At 43.1% G+C, this 22,170-nt stretch overlaps 1 protein-coding gene across 5 annotated transcripts; it reads right to left on the minus strand.

Annotated features, from left to right (window-relative positions):
- Window positions 1-439: 439 nt before the first annotated feature.
- LOC135498846 (uncharacterized) lies at window positions 440-20,703 on the minus strand. 5 transcript variants are annotated; one of them, XM_064789330.1, is made up of 11 exons: window positions 20,640-20,703; window positions 17,532-17,757; window positions 14,792-14,943; window positions 12,466-13,231; window positions 8,901-8,959; window positions 8,535-8,650; window positions 7,533-7,682; window positions 6,839-6,961; window positions 3,060-6,396; window positions 1,890-1,948; window positions 440-1,484 (listed from the first exon to the last, which is right to left on the minus strand). In XM_064789330.1, exons 2-11 carry the CDS (start codon window positions 17,689-17,691, stop codon window positions 1,373-1,375), a joined length of 5,034 nt encoding a protein of 1,677 aa, XP_064645400.1. In that variant the 5' UTR covers window positions 17,692-17,757; window positions 20,640-20,703; the 3' UTR covers window positions 440-1,372. The 5 variants fall into 5 exon arrangements, with proteins under 5 accessions (XP_064645400.1, XP_064645398.1, XP_064645401.1 ...); XM_064789328.1 differs by having other exon boundaries at window positions 20,450-20,662; XM_064789331.1 differs by having other exon boundaries at window positions 14,801-14,943; window positions 20,429-20,662.
- Window positions 20,704-22,170: the final 1,467 nt, after the last annotated feature.

Genomic DNA, 22,170 nt, shown 5'->3' on the forward strand with positions numbered 1-22,170 from the left:
CTATTCGATAACGTAGTTCTGGAGCAAGATAGAGGAAAACAACAAAACATGAACTGGAGAACACAAATGAAGCAGTCGGGATTATAGCAAAGACGGGCTAGAGGTGTGTGCACACGCATTGCATACCGATGAATGTCAAGTGGAGTTTTTGTAAGTCTTCACTGCGAGAGTCTAAAACTTCTGATTAGACCTCTTCTTAAATCCCAAATGCCTTTTTTGTTAACCCACTGCAACAGACGAACTGCGTTCGGTTTTTTGCTTTCAACATGACTATAGGCATGTTCCTGACCTCTAGCCGAAAGAAATTAATATGAAAATTGCTCTTAGTCTATAGTTTAGCATCTCCATGGTTTATGTCGCCGAAATAAAATATACTTTCAGTTCATTCCTTCACAGAAAGTCTTCGAATTCATCAGTGTATAATACAGTTTTTATTTGGAAGTGATCACTTCAGGATTTAAATCTTGTACATCAATGTTTTAACTCTTCTATTTGCTAATGGTGAGATATTTCAAATTGTTACTCGAAACTGTTACTTCAGCTTCGGACGGTTGAAAGAAAAGATCAGAGCATACATGCCATGAAATACGCAATTTCTCCCAAGATACACTAGTACGCCGATCTAAGACCGTTTCTAAATATGTATGCAAGCCAGCCCCCTCCCCCGACAATGTCAGATCCTATGCGCATTGTCCTTCGATGTCACCACCGTGATCTTGTTGTCTGATTTTTATTACATAATGTCCGACCCCTGGGTGCTGTCTACATTTCGTAGCAGGGGTTCAGAGTGACAGGCCCATATGACTCGATTTATCCATGCTATCCCTTTGATAAGATTTCGAAACCATGCCTATACGGGGAATAGTATTATGCAAACGAGTTTCCTTGTGGAACTAGTGACGTCACACAGTAGTTGATAATTTGATAATAAGTTGATAATTTCGCTACAGATGTCACTACTGGAGGCATCTGACTCGCGGTTAGACCTCTTTAAATGCTTTTTAACTGCTTCCATATTTTGTACCATCACGAGCGGTTTTGGTTGTCTAACCACGACCACTGAATTCAAAACGAGGCTTTGTAGGTGCATAATGCATGAACACTTAATTATAAATCGAGGTGCTTTAGAATAGGTCACAAATTATCTGTTCTTTCCTAATGCATATTGTACGTACTGGGGTGGTCATGCTCCGATATAATGAAACAATCTTAGATCAGTCAATGCAGAGTATTCGGGTAAATCTTGTGTCCATTCATCTTCCTACATGAAAGAGTGCACATAACCTATTTCTGTGTGACCGCGGTTCCGTGGTGTGACTGAGGACCGTGATTCCAACTCACTCACATGAGCACATGGTTTGCATTATCGCCCTCAAAAGAATGTCACCAACATATCACTGGGAATTCCATATATGGAGTTGTCTTTGTTTACGATCCGGGGTGATTCATCCAGGATCAGCACTTCCTCGTCCGAGTGTTCATACCTGCAATAAAGTAATGTTGCCATTGTACGTTGTTTTCTTTCGTATATTTTTGGTTGAAGGGTGACTATAAGCACGACAAGGATTCTTACTTGTGGTATCCAGGCGACGTACCTAGGAGCGCTATATAAGAACTTACAGTTACTGTTTAATGGTGTCCATGCACCGTAAGATAGCAGAGCCATCTGTCGACTTTTTTGTGTATCTTAATTTGACCTACCCCCTTGCTTATACTCTGCCTTTGAAAGGACCTCCAGAACAACCTATCATCACCGTCCTGTTAAATTAAAGGGTGGAGACACCTCATACATGGAAGTCTTATCTTTCTGCTGGACAATCTGCCCATTGTCAAACTGACCCTTCTGGTGACAGCTATCACCTGGGAACGTGGTTAAAGCCATAACTTACCAAGGCTTATTCTCGTCCCCACTAGACAAATCACTTGAATCGTATACTTTGTTTAGCACCTGGAAAGAAGCCAAAGCTTGGTCATGTAGTCATTAGACAGGTTCAGATTTTTCGAGAACTATAAGTAAACGAGGTGATTTGTTGGTTGACGTCGAGTTGATTATTTTGTGTTATTGTTTTTAGATACACCAAACAATAGAGACACACTGTTTCATTGCATTTCTCACAACAGGCAACGCGAACTCCATCGTTTAAAGGCCACGTTTCCCTCTCTCAAGCTTGGTTCTTGAAATTTGAACCGCCCCCAAATTGTAAATCGCCACACTTTCGATGATTTTGTTAATAACCTCCATTTTCCAAAATAAAAATTGCAAAAAGATTGTTTTTTAATACAGTACAGATGCACATCACCATTAAGTCAACATACGAGATCTAACTGTCTACCTCGGTAGCAGTGCCGTACAACCAATGATTTGTATTAATAGAAATTGCACTCGAAAGTTGTAGTGAACTCATCGAAGAAAAAGAAAAGTTTTGGGTCTAGAGCTACAGCGTTCATTAAATGCCTAGAATCGGATGCTAGCGAGGCTCTGATTGGACGCAATGGCTTTCACCTGTGGTTTTGTGTGCAGAGCCGGAGAAGCCAGCATGAAGCCCCGATTTCCTCAGGATGGTCGATGATGGTAAGACACCTTGTTTATAGAGTAAAGAAGGAGTTCCACTTCGTACCGATTTTATACTACATGTACATTTAACAATTGTGTCAATATTTAGGGCTGTTTTGGTCAAGTTTATAGGGACAACTAAGACGTGAAATATGCTGGTTTTTCATATGAAAATGGCTGGGCTGTGACTTGTCCAAACAGTAACACTAAAACATCGTTATAATATTACTGCAGTAAGCACGCCACTAGTACGAATTGTAACCGTCAGCCTACCAGAAATTAGTCGGCCATATCCGTTTCGCACCGTACACCAGCGAAATTCATTATAGCCCAGCAATAAACAGTGCGACGCCATGTTTGCAAGGAGTCACAGTATCCTCCTGGCCACACTAATCCCACGCCCATGTTGTCCCTCAACTCGTGAATTGAAACAGAAGAAGGGGTCGACCACATGTTTAGGCGGGAGGGCCCTCTCTAATTTCAAGGTATCGAAAGAAAAACTCACCAATCTCTGCTCTTTTCCACTCCCTACCTCGCGTCCTTTCGAATGCTTCTGCTCCAGAACTTCCGGTTTTTGAAGTCCAGCATCCACCTCGGACTGTTTGGCTGTAACCATAGCAACTGAACTTTTACGTTTCTTGCCTTCATAAATCTCTTTGATCTGACTGTAACTGGCCCTCAGAACTGAAGTATTCCGTGGAGGCAGGCCACGTGAAATGTCACCTTCAGGTTTTCGAAGTTCGTTTGAATTTCCAACTTTGTCCGACATACCCAGAGTATGGTTGCGATGTGAAGCGTGACCGATGCTTCTTGATTTACTTTCACCTTCGTCCCCACTGATTCTATTTAAGCAGAAGTTTCCTTTACTCCGTACCATCCCGATCCCAGGTGTGAGGCTGGGATTATCCGGCCGTCTAATGACTACCTCTGACATTCGCCGGACATTGGGCTCTAGTGTCCGATCCGGGGCTTTTTTCCTCGTGAGAGAATCCTCAGACAACTTTCTCCGCGGAGGCCGCGGGGCCTTTCCCTCAATACTAGACATATCAGACGTCTCAATATCATTTCCGGTACTCCCAAACCTACACTTTGCCACAGGAGCGACAACTTTGATTCCAGATTCACAGCTGCTAGAATTGATCATTTTACGCTTGGAAACTTTGACCCGTGTTGACCTTTTAGTCCCAGAAGAGGTAGCCTCTTCATCAGAAGACAGCTCGGATTTATCCGCAAAGTCAGAATCCTGGCTACTCTGGATGTCCGAGCTTTGCCGTCGTCTGCTTCGACTACGACGCCGCCTGGAGGATGATTCAGGAGTCATTTGGCCCCTAGTGGCCACGGATACAACGGAATCCTGGTGGCCATTTTTCTTTTTGCCCGGACTTGGCTTGTGATCAAGCTTTTCAGAGAGGTTTCTCCTTGGGTCAACCTCAACATACCCTCCCCTTCCAGAATGCGAACTGTCAGTCATTCTAGGAGCATCAGAAGAATAATCACCCGAGGTACTTCTTGATTTGAATCCGGCATCACTTCGTTCATTTACAGCTCCTCCTCCAGGTGAATACCTTAACCCTCCAGGTTGAGATTTCACTTCCCTCATTCCTTCATCAAGCCGCGAGCTCACTTCCTTCACCTCTCCGCTTCCAGACTTGGAACTCACTTCCTTAACACCCACCCCTTCAGACTGGGAACTCACTTCATTCACACCTGCTCCTGCAGACTGGGAGCTCAATCTCTTCACCCCTATCCCTCCAGACTTGGAACTTCCTTCCTCCACACCTACCCCTCCGGACTTGGAACTCCCATCCTTCACGCCTACCCCTCGAGAGTGGGAACTCACTTCCTTCACCCCTACCCCTCCAGTTCGGGATTTCACCTCCTTCACAGCCCCCTCTGTATGCCGAGTACTTATCTCCTTCTCGCCTACCCCTACAGGCCGGGTACTCACTTTCATAAATGCACTCAATGCCTCAACATGCCCAACAGATCCTCCTAGGGCCCTGCAGTTTTCAACTGCACTATTTTTCATCTCTAGAGAAAAGTTCTTATGGCTGGGCGCCTCTGAACCGTACTTCTGCTCAATCTCCTTCCATTTTGAATTAACTCTTTCCATCAGGTCAAACATTCCTTTAAATCTCTGTCGAGGCTTCCCTTCAGGATCCTCCAACCAATCCTCATGACTGATGCCCGCTTCTAACCCCACAGCGCACGTGCTACAGTCATCGAAGGTCATGATGTCAGTGTCCGAGAAAATATCCAAACAATTCTGGTCCCCACCATTTGAGCCACCACAGATAATGTCAGTGTTTTGTAGCTTTGGCATCAGTAAAAGCTTGTCACTAAATGACTCGAAGCGAGGCTCACTCTTTGGAAATCTATCAGTATCGTTTCGAACGGGTGGCGCTATAAGGTAATAACTCCCCTGCTGCCCAACGGTAGAGGACTGTTTTTCTGAACAATGTTGAGTATTAACCCTCGCTCTCCGAGGTGGAATATCTAAAGGATCCCGAGGATCACAATTACGGTCAGTAAGTTCAAGGTCATTTGTGATGTCAAGGTCATTTGAACCAGCCGTGAGTGGTGAAGGCGGGAGTAAAGCAAGATACTGATGCTCAGGGCTACTGTCATTAACCGCCCTGTTGGAAGCAGCTGCAAACTTGTCTTGTTGATTTTCAATAGTTTTCGAATCGATCTTGAAGAGCTGGCCATCGGATGCATGTCTCCTAAACGATCCCAAAGATGGCACAACTGTTGGGGAACTGTAACCGTCAACAGATTTAGTCCTGCTGTGAAATGGTGCCCTCACCCGGGTGACTCTGTCATCACCCTGATATGATGACGGACGGTTCTTAGAAACCCCATTCGGGCCACCATTCACACAAACCGCAGCGACTATTTTGTTTACATCATCACTCTGAAGGGAGGATAGTCGGCCTATTGAAGCCACATTTGATGAAGTCTTTCTGTGAAATGGTGCAGTTATCCGAGTGACTCTGTCATCACCCTCATATGATGACGGACGGTTCATGGGAGCCCCACTTGGGGCACTATTCACGCAAACCGCAGAGACTATCTCGTTTATGTTGTCGCCCTGAAGTGAGGATGGATGGCCGACGGGAAGCACATTTGGTGAGGTCTTACATACAGCATTCTTGGAACCCTTACCCTTTCTTCCACGTCTGCCAAGGGGAAGTGGGGGAGGTTCATCGTCAACATTATAGCTTGAAAAATGGGCATCTTTAGAAATACACCTGCGGCCCTTCGGTAGTGGTGGTGGACGATCATAGAGTGAATCAGTCGTTGAAGACCTTCCGGACAAACTTGCACTTCCCTGGTTCAGTGAACCCTCCGGGGCACAATCAGGTACAGACACTTGGGTACCACTGCCCCTGTTGAGTGGACGCTGCGGGGCATGACCAGTTTCGTGCTGGTCCGAATCTCTGCCCACATCTTTTGACCCTTCGCCAAGCTCAGTGCGGATTGACATATTAGTATCTCGAGGCAGAGATGCCTGATGTAGACTTTCAGTAACCAAGGTTTCACTCTGCGGTAACCTCAACGATCTCTCAGTGGTATCCTGATCATCCTGCCTCACTCTCCTAAATGGCGAAACCTTCCCGACGATCTGTGGCTTCTCAACAATTCTTAGCGTTTCGTACATATCCTCGCTCTCCCCGCCGTTTTGTCGTGACATTTCAGTGTACATGCTGTCATAAATTCCACTCCTGTCGGGCAAAGGCACCCGTCTCTTTGGCGGGCGCGGATGGAGACTACTCTCCGTGGTCTGCGTACTGATGGAAACGCCAAGGGTGTTTTCTTTTCGGGATGGGATAGGTTTGGCGCTGAAAAAGACAAATGGAATGTATCGAGCTATTGTATCCAAGCTATCATGTGATCTGAAAAACTGGAGCCAACTGTCTCTTTTCTCTTCTAGCGGTCAAATCTTATAAACTAGTCTCCACCACATCATATCATGTCACTGTGGGTACTATAGTACGGCTTCTCTAGCGAGAATGGTAACCACAAAAATATGACGAGGTCACATTCTTCCGAGATGATCCTCAGGATTTCCCCGAGATGCCCATGAAAAGTCTGAAATATCGGTGATTTGCCCTTAAAGGTTTTTTCTACAACAGGAGCGTGGAGGTACATGTACCTATTTAATGTTTCTCGATCACCCAATCAAAAACGATTTCTTTCCAGCATTCCCTTACTTCGTTGATGGGGCCAAACGCACTAACCACAACACCACAAGGTAGATTCAAGGTACACTATAGTCCTTACCTCAAGTTGGGATTAACTCCAACATGAATGTCGGGTTCTGCCTCTTCCAACACTGCAGACAGCCGTAATAAGCTTTCTAGGTGACTGTTCATCAGGCTTTGCAGCTCTTCTTTCACGCAAGGACTGGAAACCAAAATATGTAAGTAGGAGCCGCATGTGATACTTGGTCATTCACTTTAATTGTACCATCCGCTAATCAAAATTAATTAAATGGTGCAAAGTTAAGGCTAAAGTTCGGTTATGGCGTTCTGCTCAAACCGTCTCGGTGTCTGAAACGGAGTGATCCGAAGAATAGCAGACGCCAGTAGTTAACCATACTTGAAACGTTGGAGAGAGGACACAAGAACACCACGGAGAGAAGGGAAGGGAACAAAAACACTGCCTCACCTGGCTCGAAAATATTTTCAACCCACAAGCTCTTTGTTAGAAGTACGGCAATCTAACCACTGCGTCACCATTGCTTTTCTCATAAAGAAGCCGGGTTCTCCACATTTGTTCCCTTCTGCTTACTCATCCTGCAAAGGCTCCAAGCCCCTAATCGTGGGTTTGCCTTATTCATTACATCCCACAACAGGGTAAGGTGAACCACCAGTTCTAAGATAGAAGGAAGTTCTTACGCTTCAGCTGAATCAGTTCTCGATAATAGGGGCGTTTAGAAAATCAACGATAACGTAAATGACCAAACTCTTCTCACCATTCCCCAGTGTCTCCCTTTGCCTCCAGTCTGCTGGCGAAGACCCGGTTCATGTTCTCATCGATCCTGAGCCAACCTTTTTTCATGTCTTCTGTTATAACTCTTCCCTCGGACAGTAGTGACGTTAGCTGTGAATTCTCCGCCGTCAACCTGGTGGCGAGAAGAGGAACCGGGGCTGATTAGAATCTTGCTCCAGGGTCATTGGCTTGCCAGTCTTTGCTCAAAGCAGTAACTAAACTGGCAAGTTTCGCGGTTATAATTTTGGGGGATCCTCAGTCTCTACTCGCAAATATTCTGTGGCCAAGTTTTTATCACGTTCTTTAAAAAATCTGTTTGATTCATCACACTACGCTGTTGTGACCAGGTTCGACGGTCTTCTCAAGTTTGGATAGGTGTTTTATGCATGATATCGCAGTATTGTGGAGAACATGTGCGATTCTTTAGTATCAACAGTGCCCTAAAATAGGTCCGTGGTATTATTATGAAGGCAGTCATCAGAAAGCAGTAAAGACTACGTAATCCAATCAAATATGTAGGCAGTTTATAAATCATGGCTCTCAAGCTGACGAGTCGAGGGGTCTGTTTAAAAACGTGTCGTCACAAACAACTTGTGGCAACTGATATGTCCTCCTTGGTCGACAAGAATATTTAAGAGCACTGGTTACACAACGCTATTTTCCATTCGGCCTAAAATCTCAAAGCATCAAACATCGGCTGTATGAAGAAGACTTTATTGTTTATTCAACCCTATAACCAATTTAGATATGAACCAACCGCGGGAAACCACTTCACATTACGTTCGGTGTTTTAGCTAGTCGTGCTCTGCGCAAAATACCTATCGCCCGCAGTTGCCCCGACCATTTCGGAGCCTATATTAGGTCACGCGAGATTACCGAATGCGCTATTTCCCTCAGGCAGCAACCAAGGATTTGTCTTAGAAAAATAATGAATGCAAAGCAATGGTGATTTACGGTAAACTTGGCGGAAATGTCACTGTCTTACTTTTTCATTTGCTCCACTCTCCTGTCATGCCCAGAACCGGAGGTACAAGTATTGGCGAGAACTGGGGTCCCCGTTACTGACGTCACTGAACCTCTGTTTGGCGTCGGTAGCGACTTCTGAAATACGGATGAGAGATTGCTACCACAGCGTTGAACGTATTTTAAATCCAATTTGCATTTGGTAAAGGGCGATAAATTAGTCCATCAGTCAGTTGGAGCACAAAGGATAAATTGAACCTCATGCAAACTATTCCTGGCAAAAACTATTACTCTGATAGTGCCCTTTTGGAATGCCGGAAATGGACACTTTGTTGTTTGGAAACACAGATTACTTTGGATCACTGACAAGTGTGATATTGGTACCTACCAGTTTATTCTGATTGTTGAGATTGGCGCAGACTTCCTGTAGAATCCAGCCAGGAACGCCTAGCGGAGAGAAGAGACATCAGAAAATTAAGCAAAAATCGTGAAAAATAACTCCTCTTAAGCAGAGATAAATCTCCAATGAGAGGCCAAGCTATATTCACCTCCGAGCAAAAAGTATGCTGGAGAGCGAACCAAGTAAGACATGATCAGCACTTTGTGATTCTTACCGATTGCGAGACTTGGAGAATAGAGCTAAGATACGCTGGAAGAGGATGTCCAAAGGCCGAGAATACAGTAAGCTGCTTCCTACAACTTTGACACATGTATATGAATTTATGAGCATTCTTGGCCCAGAATCGAGCTTAGTAACATCCGACCTCCTGTCATTGTAACCTACAGCCCACAGGAGGACACAGTGGCAGTACCTACAATGTAGGCAGAACATCTTGCCAGCAAAGTCGTTTTATTTGAAGATCTTGGCCTGAATATAAAATAATGAAAAGATGGGCGAACTAAGAATGGAGTTTTGGTAGAGGCTGAAAAGGGTAAAAGAGATAGTTATGGTCAGTGCAAAACTTATGGAAAATGGAAGAGTATTCGTAGAGAGAATCACGTTCATGGTGAAGGAATCCGAGAGAGTAGTTAGGGTAACTACTTATCAGTTGTAATTGAAAGTGAAATCTAAGATTATACAGCTTCGAATCCTTTGACTATATCGTACAGCTGCTCCTGTGAACAGTACCTCTCGATGAATGATAGAATAGGGTAAGCCTCAAAGGCCAGCTTTAAGCTCAGAAATAAAAAAAATGAACTTTGCCAATTATGTTAAATACGTATTTGATACAAATTTCAAGAATTCAATACGGTTGTGTAGACTTATACAAACACTATAATTGTCAAGTTGCGAAAACACATAGAACACGAACGGCGGTAGGCCCATCCTTTAGGACCACGTGGCCAGTGGCCATGTCATAAAGACAACATCACTATTATAATAAATGCAAAGCTATTGTATTATGCTTCGTGATATACAGAGTGACTCAATAAAAATGTTACACTAACGAAATGGTTAATATCTCTTTTAATTTTGGCATTTAACTCAAACACACATATGGACTTGAAGTGCAAGCTCTCTCGATTAATTTGACACCAGCAGATTCAAATCCTTCAATGGTTGACTGCGCAGGACTGCGCAGGACAGATTTTGACTCGTGTGAAATCTGACTTGCGCCAACCTTTCAGTGATTGAACAGGGCAAAGGACAAAGAGGAAGCAATCTTTAACATTTTGAATTTTATTCACAGTTGAAGATTGACCTTTAACAGATTCATTTTGTAATTTTCGTATTTGTTTTCAACTGTGAATAAAATTGATTGTTGGGAATGCTTCCTCTTTGTCCTGCTTAACCACTGAGAAATTGGCGCAAGTGAGATTTCACTTGAGTGTATAAAATCGTTCCTGTGCAGTCAACCATGGATGGATTATGATTCTGGTGGTGTCAAATTCATCAAGAGAGCTTGCTCTTCAAGTACATATGCACGTTTGAGGGTAAATGCGAAAATAATAAAATATATTAACCATTTTGTAAGCGTAACATTTTTATTGACCCACTGTGTACATGGTAGGCAACGGATTGAGTTCGAGGAAAACTAGCTTGGGAAACCATTTAAGCTGAACACAAAAGCATTCTGGAATTACGCTAGAAGCAAAAGAGCCAAGAAAGTGGAAATTCCTAGGCCGCAAGACAATACTGTAGGGATAGGCAAACCTGCAGAGGAATATGCTTGATTAGCATCCAGTTCGCGTCCGTGTTCATTGATGAGCCAGAGAACAATCTGAGATACTCGATGTGTTTCCAACTATACGACGGAGGCTATCACCATTTCAGCTGCGGACATTGCCAAGAACCGGAAAGCCATCGACCCAAAGTAGGCGGGACCTGCAGGAGACCGCAAACGTGATTGTAATGCCATTATAGTCAATGTTCAGAAAGTCAAAGGTGAACAGTAAGGTCCTGGATGGGTATAAAATAGCAAGAGTGGCCCCTATATTCAAAGGGAAAGGCGATAAGACAGATCCTGTGAACTATAGGCCGGTAAAGCCTGACGTCAGCAATCGGAAATGTGATGGAGTCATTTATAAGGGAAGGCATCCTGCCGAGCAGCATGGCTTTTTGCCGGGAAGTCCGGTTGGACTAACCTTATCGAGACCTTAGGTGATGTTTCGCGGAACTAGGACACTAAGCAACCAACATATATTGTTGTGAACATAGATTTCAATAAGGCATTCGACACCTTCCCGCACCGCCGCCATAAAGTTAAAAGCAATGTGTATCGCGAACAGCATCGTATCATGGACTGAATACTTCCAAACCGACTTCCAAACCGATAGGACGATGTTTGCACAAGTTCACGGTATGAAGTGTGCGACGACCCCTGCTAAAAGTGGAAACCCGCAGGTTAGTGCTCTGGGGCCGATCTTTTCGTATTGTATGTGAATGAAATCTGTAAAGAATGAATATGATGGAAATATTGTATGCTGAAAACGTACATTATCAGCCTCTGTGCCTGGTGTGTGATATGGCTACTCAGCCAAAACCCAACCACGAAGCTAACATATTTATATTAGCTTCATGACCTAACCAAGTTTAAAGAGATGCATGCAGGAAACCAGAATCGTCTCTTTCAGTTAGTTATCACATATCAAGTGAGCTTAGAGCTAGAAACTACGGACTGCGAAAGGATCTGGGGGTTGATATCAATCCTTCACCGTCCTTCACTCATCGCGTGCATGAGAAAGTAAAAACGGCCAACCGGGCATTATAAGCAATTAAACAACCAGTTTCCTACGCTAAAGAAACTGTGTACGTCAGGCCCCATCATGAATACTGTGATAATCCGAAAGACAAGACGGACAGATGCGACCTGGAGGGTTTCCAAGGAAGGGCAACTAATATGATCGTGGGGTGCAGAACCTTTCCACAAAGTGGAGGCCATCAACATCAGCAGCCTCACATTCCGAGTGGCGAGAATAGGGATGATCCAGCATTGGTAATATAGACACTGTTCTCCCATTGTGGCGCTACAGCGTCACTCAAGGAGTAAACTCCAGATGGAACGCACGTTTGCCTGAAACTTTCAATGCAAAATCTCTGGATATATTCAAAGGGAGATTGGACGAGTTATTTTAATCCAAGGATGGACTGGAGACGGTATATACATCACTCTCCTAAATTACTAATGACATTGGATGTATCATTGGCATTGGACATAAATGAACACTTAGTTATTGGTTACTTGAACATAAACAGTACATCGACCCCCCCCCCGTGTGCAAGAATTATGATAATTCTATAATTTACTGGAAATTGGTCAAACAGGACATTGTTCTTCGACTGCACTCGATGATGAAGTCAATTTTGCAGGTCACGATGCGGTAAGGCCTTTAACCCCTTTCTGCCTGGAAAATAAGGAAGAACAGTTGTAGTCTACTACATAGATTTTTACCCTACGAGTGGAAAAACGCACATTTGACATGGTTAATTCTAAAAGGTGAACATTACCCACCTAACTGTTTTGATAAATCTTTCTTGCCAGAACGCCTATTGTTGTTCAGATCACGTGGCTCCAGTGGTGTATAAACCATGTCTGTTCGTCCCCTCTCATCCGGGACATCAACTTCGATCACGTGAGCATTGCCAATGACCTCTAGGGTGGTTCCATTACGACGATCGTCAAGAGGAACATTTCCGAAACTCGAGTTCTCAGTTACCCGGCTGTCAATTATTCCATTTTTTCCTATCAACTTGAAATCGTGGCGGCTGTTTTCTCTTCCCGGTCCCAGTTTTCCGTTTCCCTTGTTACGGCTACCAAAGGTCGGTGTTTTCACTCGTTGGCCTCTTTGTCCTTTTCGATCATTTTTCTTGCGAAATATCCTCGCGATTTTTCGCTTATGAGAACTTTTGGTCACGTTTTCGTCGACGTGCGTTTTATCGAGTTCGCTAGATACTTTACCTACAGAAGCACGTGTTCCGTTGGTTCGAAATCCGGTCGTAGGCGACGCTGATTCAAGAGCTATGTCACACTGCTGTACCGAAGGGTTGACATTTTTTCCAAATCCTCTGTTTTCGCCCTTGTGTTTGGCACGTTTCTTCTGACCATTACTGTCGTAATCCTTTTGAATGCGTTCACAGTCTCGTATAATTGTCTTTGCAGCCTTGTTGAAGTCTCCTGGAGGCGGGTTTGAGGGAGCGCCACCTATCGACTGGTCTCGGGAAGTCTTTCGCAGCCTTTCTGTATGATGCTGTTCTTTAGTGCGTGAAACTCGACGATTCTGGAAAAAACATGGTTAGATCGAATCAGGGCCGCGATGAGGGCCGTCATAACCTCCCCAGAATCTGGGACAAAATATTTGCCTTGCGTGTGCTGCAAAACGTGACCTCATTTCAGGTTAAGGTCACTCCCAGCTGCAACTGAAGGCTTCAGTAAATTCTCTCCTACTTAAAGGTCAATACTCCAGGTATTTTGCCATTTCCTGCTGTAAGACGATTTCAAAAGTGCACCTACAACAACAATACAGAAACCCCATGCAATTTGCTCCATCCATTTTGAAGATATAGCCATTTATGTGTTTGACAACTAGATTACCTAATCAGGCTGACAACTGGCTTGTTAATGTTAGAGCCAGTCGGCGGGTTCACCAAAAGCAGTGATGTAGATCAGGCTATTGCCCAACTTGGGAGGACACATTAATGCTCTTAAAATGCTCTTAAAATTGATATATAAAGTCTGTTTTTCATTGACATTTTCAATGTTCAAGTATGAAAGCATACTTTTGCCCATGATAAATGAGTTTATTGTATTCCAAAAAATAATTGATGCTAGTTTTTAATTTTTTTTGAAAAACCGGTTATATTTGTTTTAGAAGCCAAATCTCACATCTGAAAAGTGTTATTTGAGCTAATGCATGACGTTGGGAAACAAAATAAATGCTAAAAACAACATAGACCCCACAAATATGGTCCAATTTAGGTTTTATAGACAATATAGGCAAATTTATAGAACTTAAAATATTTTTCGAATTCGATTCTTTTTACAGAAAATTGCATCAGATGCATCAATTTCTACAATACTTAAACCATCATAATCTATTTCTAACTCAAAGCTACGATATACCTTATAATAAGGTAAAGTAATACAGACAAATTTATACTATTTATAGTAAGAAATCCAACATCAGCCTGATCTACGGCATTAGAGGATTTGAGGATTTGAGGATTTGTACATGTCATGCAATCATAAAAGCAGTAGTATTGGCCTCTAAACTAGATTTGGAAAGCGCCATTTCGTGGCAAAACATGAAACGCATCCTATAGTGAGACAAGACCAACACTGATTTTTTAAAGCCTTTTGGCAGCTAAATTGTCAATGTTTGACCGCGTCGCATCAAATACTGCGTGGGGTTGTGAATCTGAAATTTAGATAATTTGTGATATTCCGGACAGTCGGGCAAGTAAATGGTGAAAAGTAAACTGGTAGTTGACCACGGAATTTTTTTTAAAATCGACAAATTGGACAGACGTTGATATTTCCTCTCTTTTCAGCCAACTGGCAGAAAAATCTCAAAACACGCCCCCTATTGCCAAATTATCCAAATTCAAAATTAAATTTTTTCATCAAATAATTTCTCATATCTGTAAACTTGCCACACCAAATATCTTTTCAATACCTCTCCAAATATGCACTTGACAGTTAAAAACATACTCGCGTCTAATTGATAGGTCTGGAACTTCCAACCTATGAATATTCAATGGCGGTCTTATCTCTAGTGCAGTTAGTGCTCGCATGACTGCTTAGTTATCATTGGATAATTATAGGGTCGATTAGAACTAACCTTACGTACCTTCGTTGTGGTGCCGAAACACTCGGATATACTGTCATCAATCTGCAGGTTCTCAGCCTCGCTCTGAGCGTCTCCGAAATCAGCGACATCCGGGCTCTTCGGGCGGAGATGCGGTTCAAGGAAGTTGCCAGCCGCTAGGATATCTGATTAAAGATGAAAGGTGCTTAGTCACGTCGACCAGATAAAGCCATAAAAGGGATTAAATGGGGGGGGGGGGGGCTTTGGGTGGTAGCTAGAGAATCAATATTGCTGATTTCCAGGTACCTATAATGATGAGCAGTCAGGGGACTGATTTAGCGATAAAAGAATTTCATCCAAGCGTGAATAGTTTCGATGTACTGTGAGATGCTATAGAGACCCTTATCGGTGACTTCATCCAACTTAATCCTTCGAGTAACCAGCTCTAAGCTTAATCTGACCTAACTGGTTCCTGCCAGCTGGTATCATTTTAGCCTTCACAAGCAGTCAAAGCGCAATCAAACGTCCTGACTATTCATCGAGGCGACAGTAAATTAGAGGCAGTATTTATCTGGTTTCTACCTGCAGATCTGGTTTTAGCAGCACTGCCTATCTGTTCATTCCTTAGAGTAGGCTGGTTACTCTAAGGACATTGTAAATCCCCCCCCCGGGCGCGGATCCAAGGGGGGGGGGGGGGGCGCACCCGGCGCAAGCCCCCCCCCCCTAATTCCGGCACGGTGTAAAATGAAATGGCCAGGGCCATTGTGCTCACCTCATGTGGAGGAAAGATGGATAAAGAGCATGGTATTGTGTCATGTAGTGTTAGGTTTGATGTAGGTCCAAGCAATTACAATTTCCCCAAAATGGCCAATTTACAGTACATTTGACCTCTGTGACCTTGAAAAGTAGGTCAAATCAAAGAAGACCCGGGTGACACATTGAATGGTTGTTAGAATTAGATGTACCTATGATATAAAATTGGTGCCAATCAGGCAAGTAATACTAGGAATAATGGCATTTTGAAGAATTTACGATTTGGCCCCCTCCCTGGAGGCCAAACGGCAAATCAGATCGCACCAAACTTCGGTACCTGAGACCACCTGACCAAGGGGTACATGTGTACTTAATTTGTATCAATAGTCATTGCAGTTAAGAAACGTGCCATAGTTACGGCCTGACGGCCAATTTACGCCATTTGACCTCTGTGACCTTGACAAGAAGGTCAAATTAAAAACCTGTGTGACATATATTGTATGGCGGTTAGATGTACCCATGATATCAAATTGGTGGCAATCGGGCAAGAAGTTAAGGAATAATCAAATTTTTAAGGTTTTTTTATTTTGCCCCCTGGTGGTCAAGTGGTGAATCATATTGGACCAAACTTCGGTCCCTGAGATTACCTGACTAAGGGGTAAATGTGTACCAAATTTGGGATCAATAGTCATTGCAGTTTAGAAACGTGCCATCGTTACATCCTAACGGCCAATTTACACTATTTGACCTCTGTGACCTTGAAAAGGAGGGCAAATCAAAAACCCGGAGGATATATGATGCACCTTTGCTGGAAGTACCTACCATATTTTTTTCAAAATTTCCCGACTACTATTAAGGGAGATATTGCATATTTTCACTTTTAACGTTTGGCCCCCTGGTGGCCAAACCATGAAACGAATCGGACCGAAACTTGGTCTCCAAGGTGTCATTACATAAGGGTACATGTGTACCAAGTTTCAACTCAATAGCTCTAACAGTTACGAAATGTGCCCTGCTAACGGACGACGGACGACGACGACGACGACGACGACGACGACGACGACGACGACGACGACGACGACGACGACGACGACGACGACGACGACGACGACGACGACGACGACGACGACGACGACGACGGACGACGGACGCCACGGTATGGGATAAGCTCACCTCTGCTAAGAGGTGAGCTAAAAATTGGGCCAAATTAAGCTTCAACAAGCTTAAACGAACGAGCCAGTGCAGCAAACTTTCGTACACGTTCACTCTCATATAAAACATGACCACACCCCTTGGCTTTAGCGCGAGAATATGTACACGCCATGATCCCACGAAGGATCTTTCCCGCCGCAATCGGCTATCTGTGCAATGGTCAGCTGACCGACCAATGCGCCGCAGATGCGCTACAGACAGGTAGCCTGATCATGGCGGAAAAACGAAAGTCGCAGTCATCTCTCGTCGAAAAGTAGAAAAAAGGTTGGTATAAATCCGAATTTGTAGTGTCTAGCCCACATTTCAAAGCTAAGGCCTACTTCTTCAAAGCCAATCGTGAATGTTCCAGGCGGCCGGACCACGTGTCACGCCGGTGACGAGATATAGACCTTAACAGTTATAATGTATAATTGTTCCTTAAAAAGAAACACTGAAAATGGGGTGGGAGTGGTGCTTAATATCTGAAGATCCGATGCCAGGAAATAGAAAATATGGAGACTTATCTTAACATTTTTTCTGGGGGAGGCCCCCCCCCCAGACCCCCCCCGCCGTCGCTTCGCGCCTGCGGCGCTCGCAATTCGGGCTACGCCCTCAAAGTGCGCCCCCTTTCGAAATATCCTGGATCCGCCCCTGCTTGATTGAGTGTAGGAAGTAGTAATAATCAAGCAGCATTTATTTTCACATGGAACCTGGAGTGAACCAGGTAATTTATATGTAATACAGTCGATGCCCATAAGGATATATTTGGTGGTAGGCAAGAAGAACCCTGCCTTTAATTAACTGCTGCACGAGGCAATTCTACACTTACCCAAAACAGCTTCCGGGTTTTCATCAGGTGACGTGTTGTCGTAGAACTTTCCCGGGCCCCTCTCACTGCGTATCACGACATCAAATTCTGCGTCCACGTCATCGAATATCGTGTTCCAGTTTCCGACAGTCTCTTCGAAATGGGTTCCACTACCGTCCATTGTTGTTACTGTCTTTGCCTTATGAAAAGATCATCTGGCTTGGATGGAAGCCAGAATCTTGCTCAACTGAAAATGCCGGCAAAGATTTTAAAAGGCCGGTCACAAAGAGTGCTTTATATTCCAGATACAATAATGCTTAATTTGTACCTAACCTTACTAGTGTACGGGTAAATCTTCCAGAGGCGTGGCCAGAAAGCCGTCATCCCTTGCACCCGAGCGTCTATTAAGCCGGGGCAAGTAAAATATCCCACATGTATTATAAGGTCGTGGAGAGTAAATTCAGCACTTTTTTACCGAGTGGGGCGTAACAGTCTGAATTTATTAACAGAAGTTTTCCAGTCACGTGGACAGGGGACACCCTTATCTGCGAGCCAAGAGCCACGATTACCGTTTTTTTACAGGACAGATAGGCAGAGTAGTAATAGTGTATCACATAATGAAGAATCATACTCAAGACCGGCGCAGCGATAGTAGAGTGATAAGACGCGGTCATACAATACGCGTAAATATTATCGGTGCTTTGGAGAATGAAGAAGAATGAACGCATACTCCTTATTGCGCAGTGATAGTAGTGTGATGAGTCGATCCTACTCTTATTGCTTGAATTGGCTGATTTCAAGAATTTACCAATTTGAGCAATATCATGCCTTTTTAAAACAATTTTGATTCAACTATTTGCACAAGGCTATACGGCAGGAATGACAAACTCGTGTGACTGTTCGCAGTGTATGAAGTGCAGGAACAATGTACATTGCAATGTAAAGGGTACTGGTATTTAATACACGGCGCAACGATAGTACGATAGAAAAATCCAGTTTGGTAAAATGCCGACAATACCGCAATACAGGCGGCGATGTCTTACAACGTAATAAACTGTTACAAAAATGTATCTTTAAAGGCCATAACTCCAGGTATTTTGCCGTTTCCTGCTGTAAGACGTTTTCAAAAGTGCACCTAACAATTTATATAATACAGAAAACCCCATGCAATTTGCTCCATCCATTTTGAAGATATAGCCTTTCACGTGTTTGACAACTAGATCACCTAATCAGGCTAGCAACTGGCTTGTTAGAGCCAGGCGGCGGGTTCACCAAAATTGTGATGTAGATCAGGATATTGCCCTACTTGGGAGGACACATATAAATTAATGCTCTTAAAATTGATATATGAAGTCTGTTTTTCATTGACATTTTCAATGTTCAAGTATGAAAGCATACCTTTGCCCATAATAAATGAGTTTATTGTATTCCAAAAAATATTTTAATTAGATATTTTAATTTTTTTGGAAAACCGGTTATATTTATTTTAGAAGTCAACTCTCACATCTAGAAAGTGTTATTTGAGCTAATTCATGAAGTGGGGAAACAAAATCAATGCCAAAAAAAACATAGACCCCACAAATATGGTCCAATTAGGTTTTCTAGACAATTTAGGCAAATTTATAGAACTTATGTGATTTTTCAAATTCGATTCTTTTTACAGAAAATTGCATCAAATACATCAATTTATACAATACTTATACTATCATAATGTATTTCTAATTTAAAGCTTCGATATACCTTATAATAAGGTAAGGTAATACAGACAAATTTATACTATTTATAGTAAGAAATCCAACGTCAGCCTGATCTATGTCAGTAAACCTGCCGCCTGACTTTACTTAGAAACCTTACCAAGGCTGTTACATAACATGTAAACAAAGCCGTTAATTTGCTATATCTTTGGACTGGATTCTTCAATTTTGATCAAACTTGATTTAATGCGGAGCTTTAAGTCCAGTGTTTGAGGATTTGTATGAGGATGTCATGTCATGAGGATGTCATGCAATCATAAAAGCATGAGTCATGGCCTTTAAGTAGGGTACCTGTCCTGTAGGCTTAGGATTCCCATAGAAAATAATTGTATTCATTAGCCTATACTTTTTTTTGGCTCATGGCTGTCCTTGCGATACTTGGCTCTTTATCAGAGTCTTGGCTCTTGGCTCTCAGATAAGGGTGCCCCCGCGGACAGAGCTATTGACAGATAGATAGCTCTTGAAAGGATTTATAGTTGTGATCGTGGTGAAATTTTGAAGGGCGGCACTGACCGTTTATGCCCGCTGATAGAGTGATAAAACATGTCACATGGGGATCCGGACTCCTTGGCCACGCCCCTGATTTAATATAAATCATTGAATCATTACTCGGCCGGCGTCCGGTATTTTTGTCGGGTCCATGCTCGACACCTGTGTGGGATCTTTACTTGCCCTGACATTGACACTCATGTGCAAGGATTAACGGCTTGCTCCTCTGACAGATTATTGTAGTGTTATTGTATTGTGAAGAGACAGAAATTGTAGTTCCTAGAAAGCCCCCAATGAAAGCCACGCCGGTTCGTCCAGAAATGCAATTCTGGGTTGGTTCTCCCTTTAATTGAACACGGGCCCAATTGCTTGGTAGCCAGCTCAGTAGTGTTTACTATTCTAAAATACCTTAATTTAGAACCAATTTTTAGAACCGATTTTGGTCTACATTTTAGCTCCACCCTCACGTTTTTGGTCGGACAACCAATGCCTCCAGCTCGGTACCAATACCTTAAACCACTAGGCTCTCAGGCTATTCGTACTAACTTGCAACGGCTAATACATTGAAAGTTGCTACTTAAGAATAAACCATCCATATATATTTAAAAATATTGTAGACTAGTACAAGGCGGTACAACTGCAGATTTGCTGCCAATCTATATACGGAATACAGGCCTTTTCGATGTGCATCCATACCAAACTCTCTACTCCCATAGTCCAGCGACAACATAGTGGGATCTTTGGCCGATATCTTCCGAAGTCATATGCAAATAAGATCCAAAAAGAACGCCTATATTTATCCGATTTACTGTCATCTATAATAAAACACGGGCAGTCCACATTTTAGATCCTACTTGGAAAATATAGACACCAAAATATCGTATACCTCTAAACATCTCAGCGGACTAAGCCTTTATCTCCGCTAACATAGGCCTTCCACGCGAGCGGGCACATCAGTAGGCCATGTACATCATAATTCCATAATCATCCTCGTATCAAAACATAACCATATAAAACTCTCCCAAACCGAACAAATATCCAAACATTCCAACCACGGCTCCCAGAGCGCTCTTCAGGTTTTGCGGCTATTGTGTCCAGAAGAAAGAATTTAGGTCACTATTCTCAACGATATGCCTCACTTAACAGTCAAAATGATAATTCACCATTCTCTAGGCATAATGTCTTGGCAGTGGAATGAATGCCGCTGTCTTAGATTGACAAGTCTTTTGTTTCACTTTAGATTTCCAGAGCGCCCTTCAAGTTGGTGTATTTTGTGGCAAGAAGAGTCAAGTCATTCCAATTTGATGCTTCAGGTCCGCTCGTCACGTGATTAATATAAGACCAGCTTTGCCACAATTACTCAATTTTCAGCGTTGTACACAGATCCTAAAAACAGCCGTTCACAAAGACCATTTAAACGAAGGTTTTTGAATCAAGATCGTCTTATATTATCATTTCATTTAGAAGAACTTGTGTTTAAGATTGCTGTTGATACTAAGATCATGATATTGAACTACAGCAAAGGTCATGGATTGTTACGTGTGCGCAACCCCGCTGCATACCCAGATTTGTTACGCGGACCTCTAACAGTTACATGTATGTGCTGAGACTTTGGGACGTGCATACTGTTTTTGACAAAGAACGAAATTCTTCACATGCAACATCTCAAAAGATGATGACGATGACGATCATCATCATCATCATCATCATCATTTCAAGCGAGATAGATGAAGACTGCCCAGGGATATCTTTCCTGCTTACACATGTCCGTATAATGGTATGGTATAAACAATCGCATCACTTTCCTCTCTTTTAATTGCAAGGTAAAAGGCAAATTCCACCGTAATCTGTGCGAACCTACGCCGAGTGATGATCCCCGGATAGTCCCCTCATCTAATATATGTCAGCATCTATCCCGAAGATTTATCGGACACCCCTCAAGTTTAACTCGATACGTACCTCTGTCTTCTAATAGAGAGCCACTACGTAATGTCGGCAGTTCCGGTTGCTTGGAATCCCTTCCCAATTACTTTTTTTGCTTGTGTCGGAGTTACGTTGATGCTGGTGTTATCCGCTGGAGTCGAATGAAGCTATGAATTTAGACCAGTGATATCCGCACAAACGTAAATCCGGAGACCTCAGTCATTTCGATTTGCACAGAGACACACCTCTGATCAAACCTAACGCCGGACAAAACGCCACTATATCCTGGGAAACTCTACGCAGCATCTCCTCTTTACAAAAGGCGCCGCCCGCCTAATATACCAGCCACATTATCTGATAAAATGCCTTAATTCAAATTCTTCAGCATCGAGGACACAAAAGATGTGATGTAATACGCAGGAATTTTTAAAAATATCACGGAGAGAGCTGAACCGAAACGAACCCCGCGCCCAGGGTCGAATGTTTTTGCATGA

Source organism: Lineus longissimus, chromosome 14 (genome assembly GCF_910592395.1).
Source record: "Lineus longissimus chromosome 14, tnLinLong1.2, whole genome shotgun sequence".
Lineage (NCBI taxonomy): Eukaryota > Metazoa > Nemertea > Pilidiophora > Heteronemertea > Lineidae > Lineus > Lineus longissimus.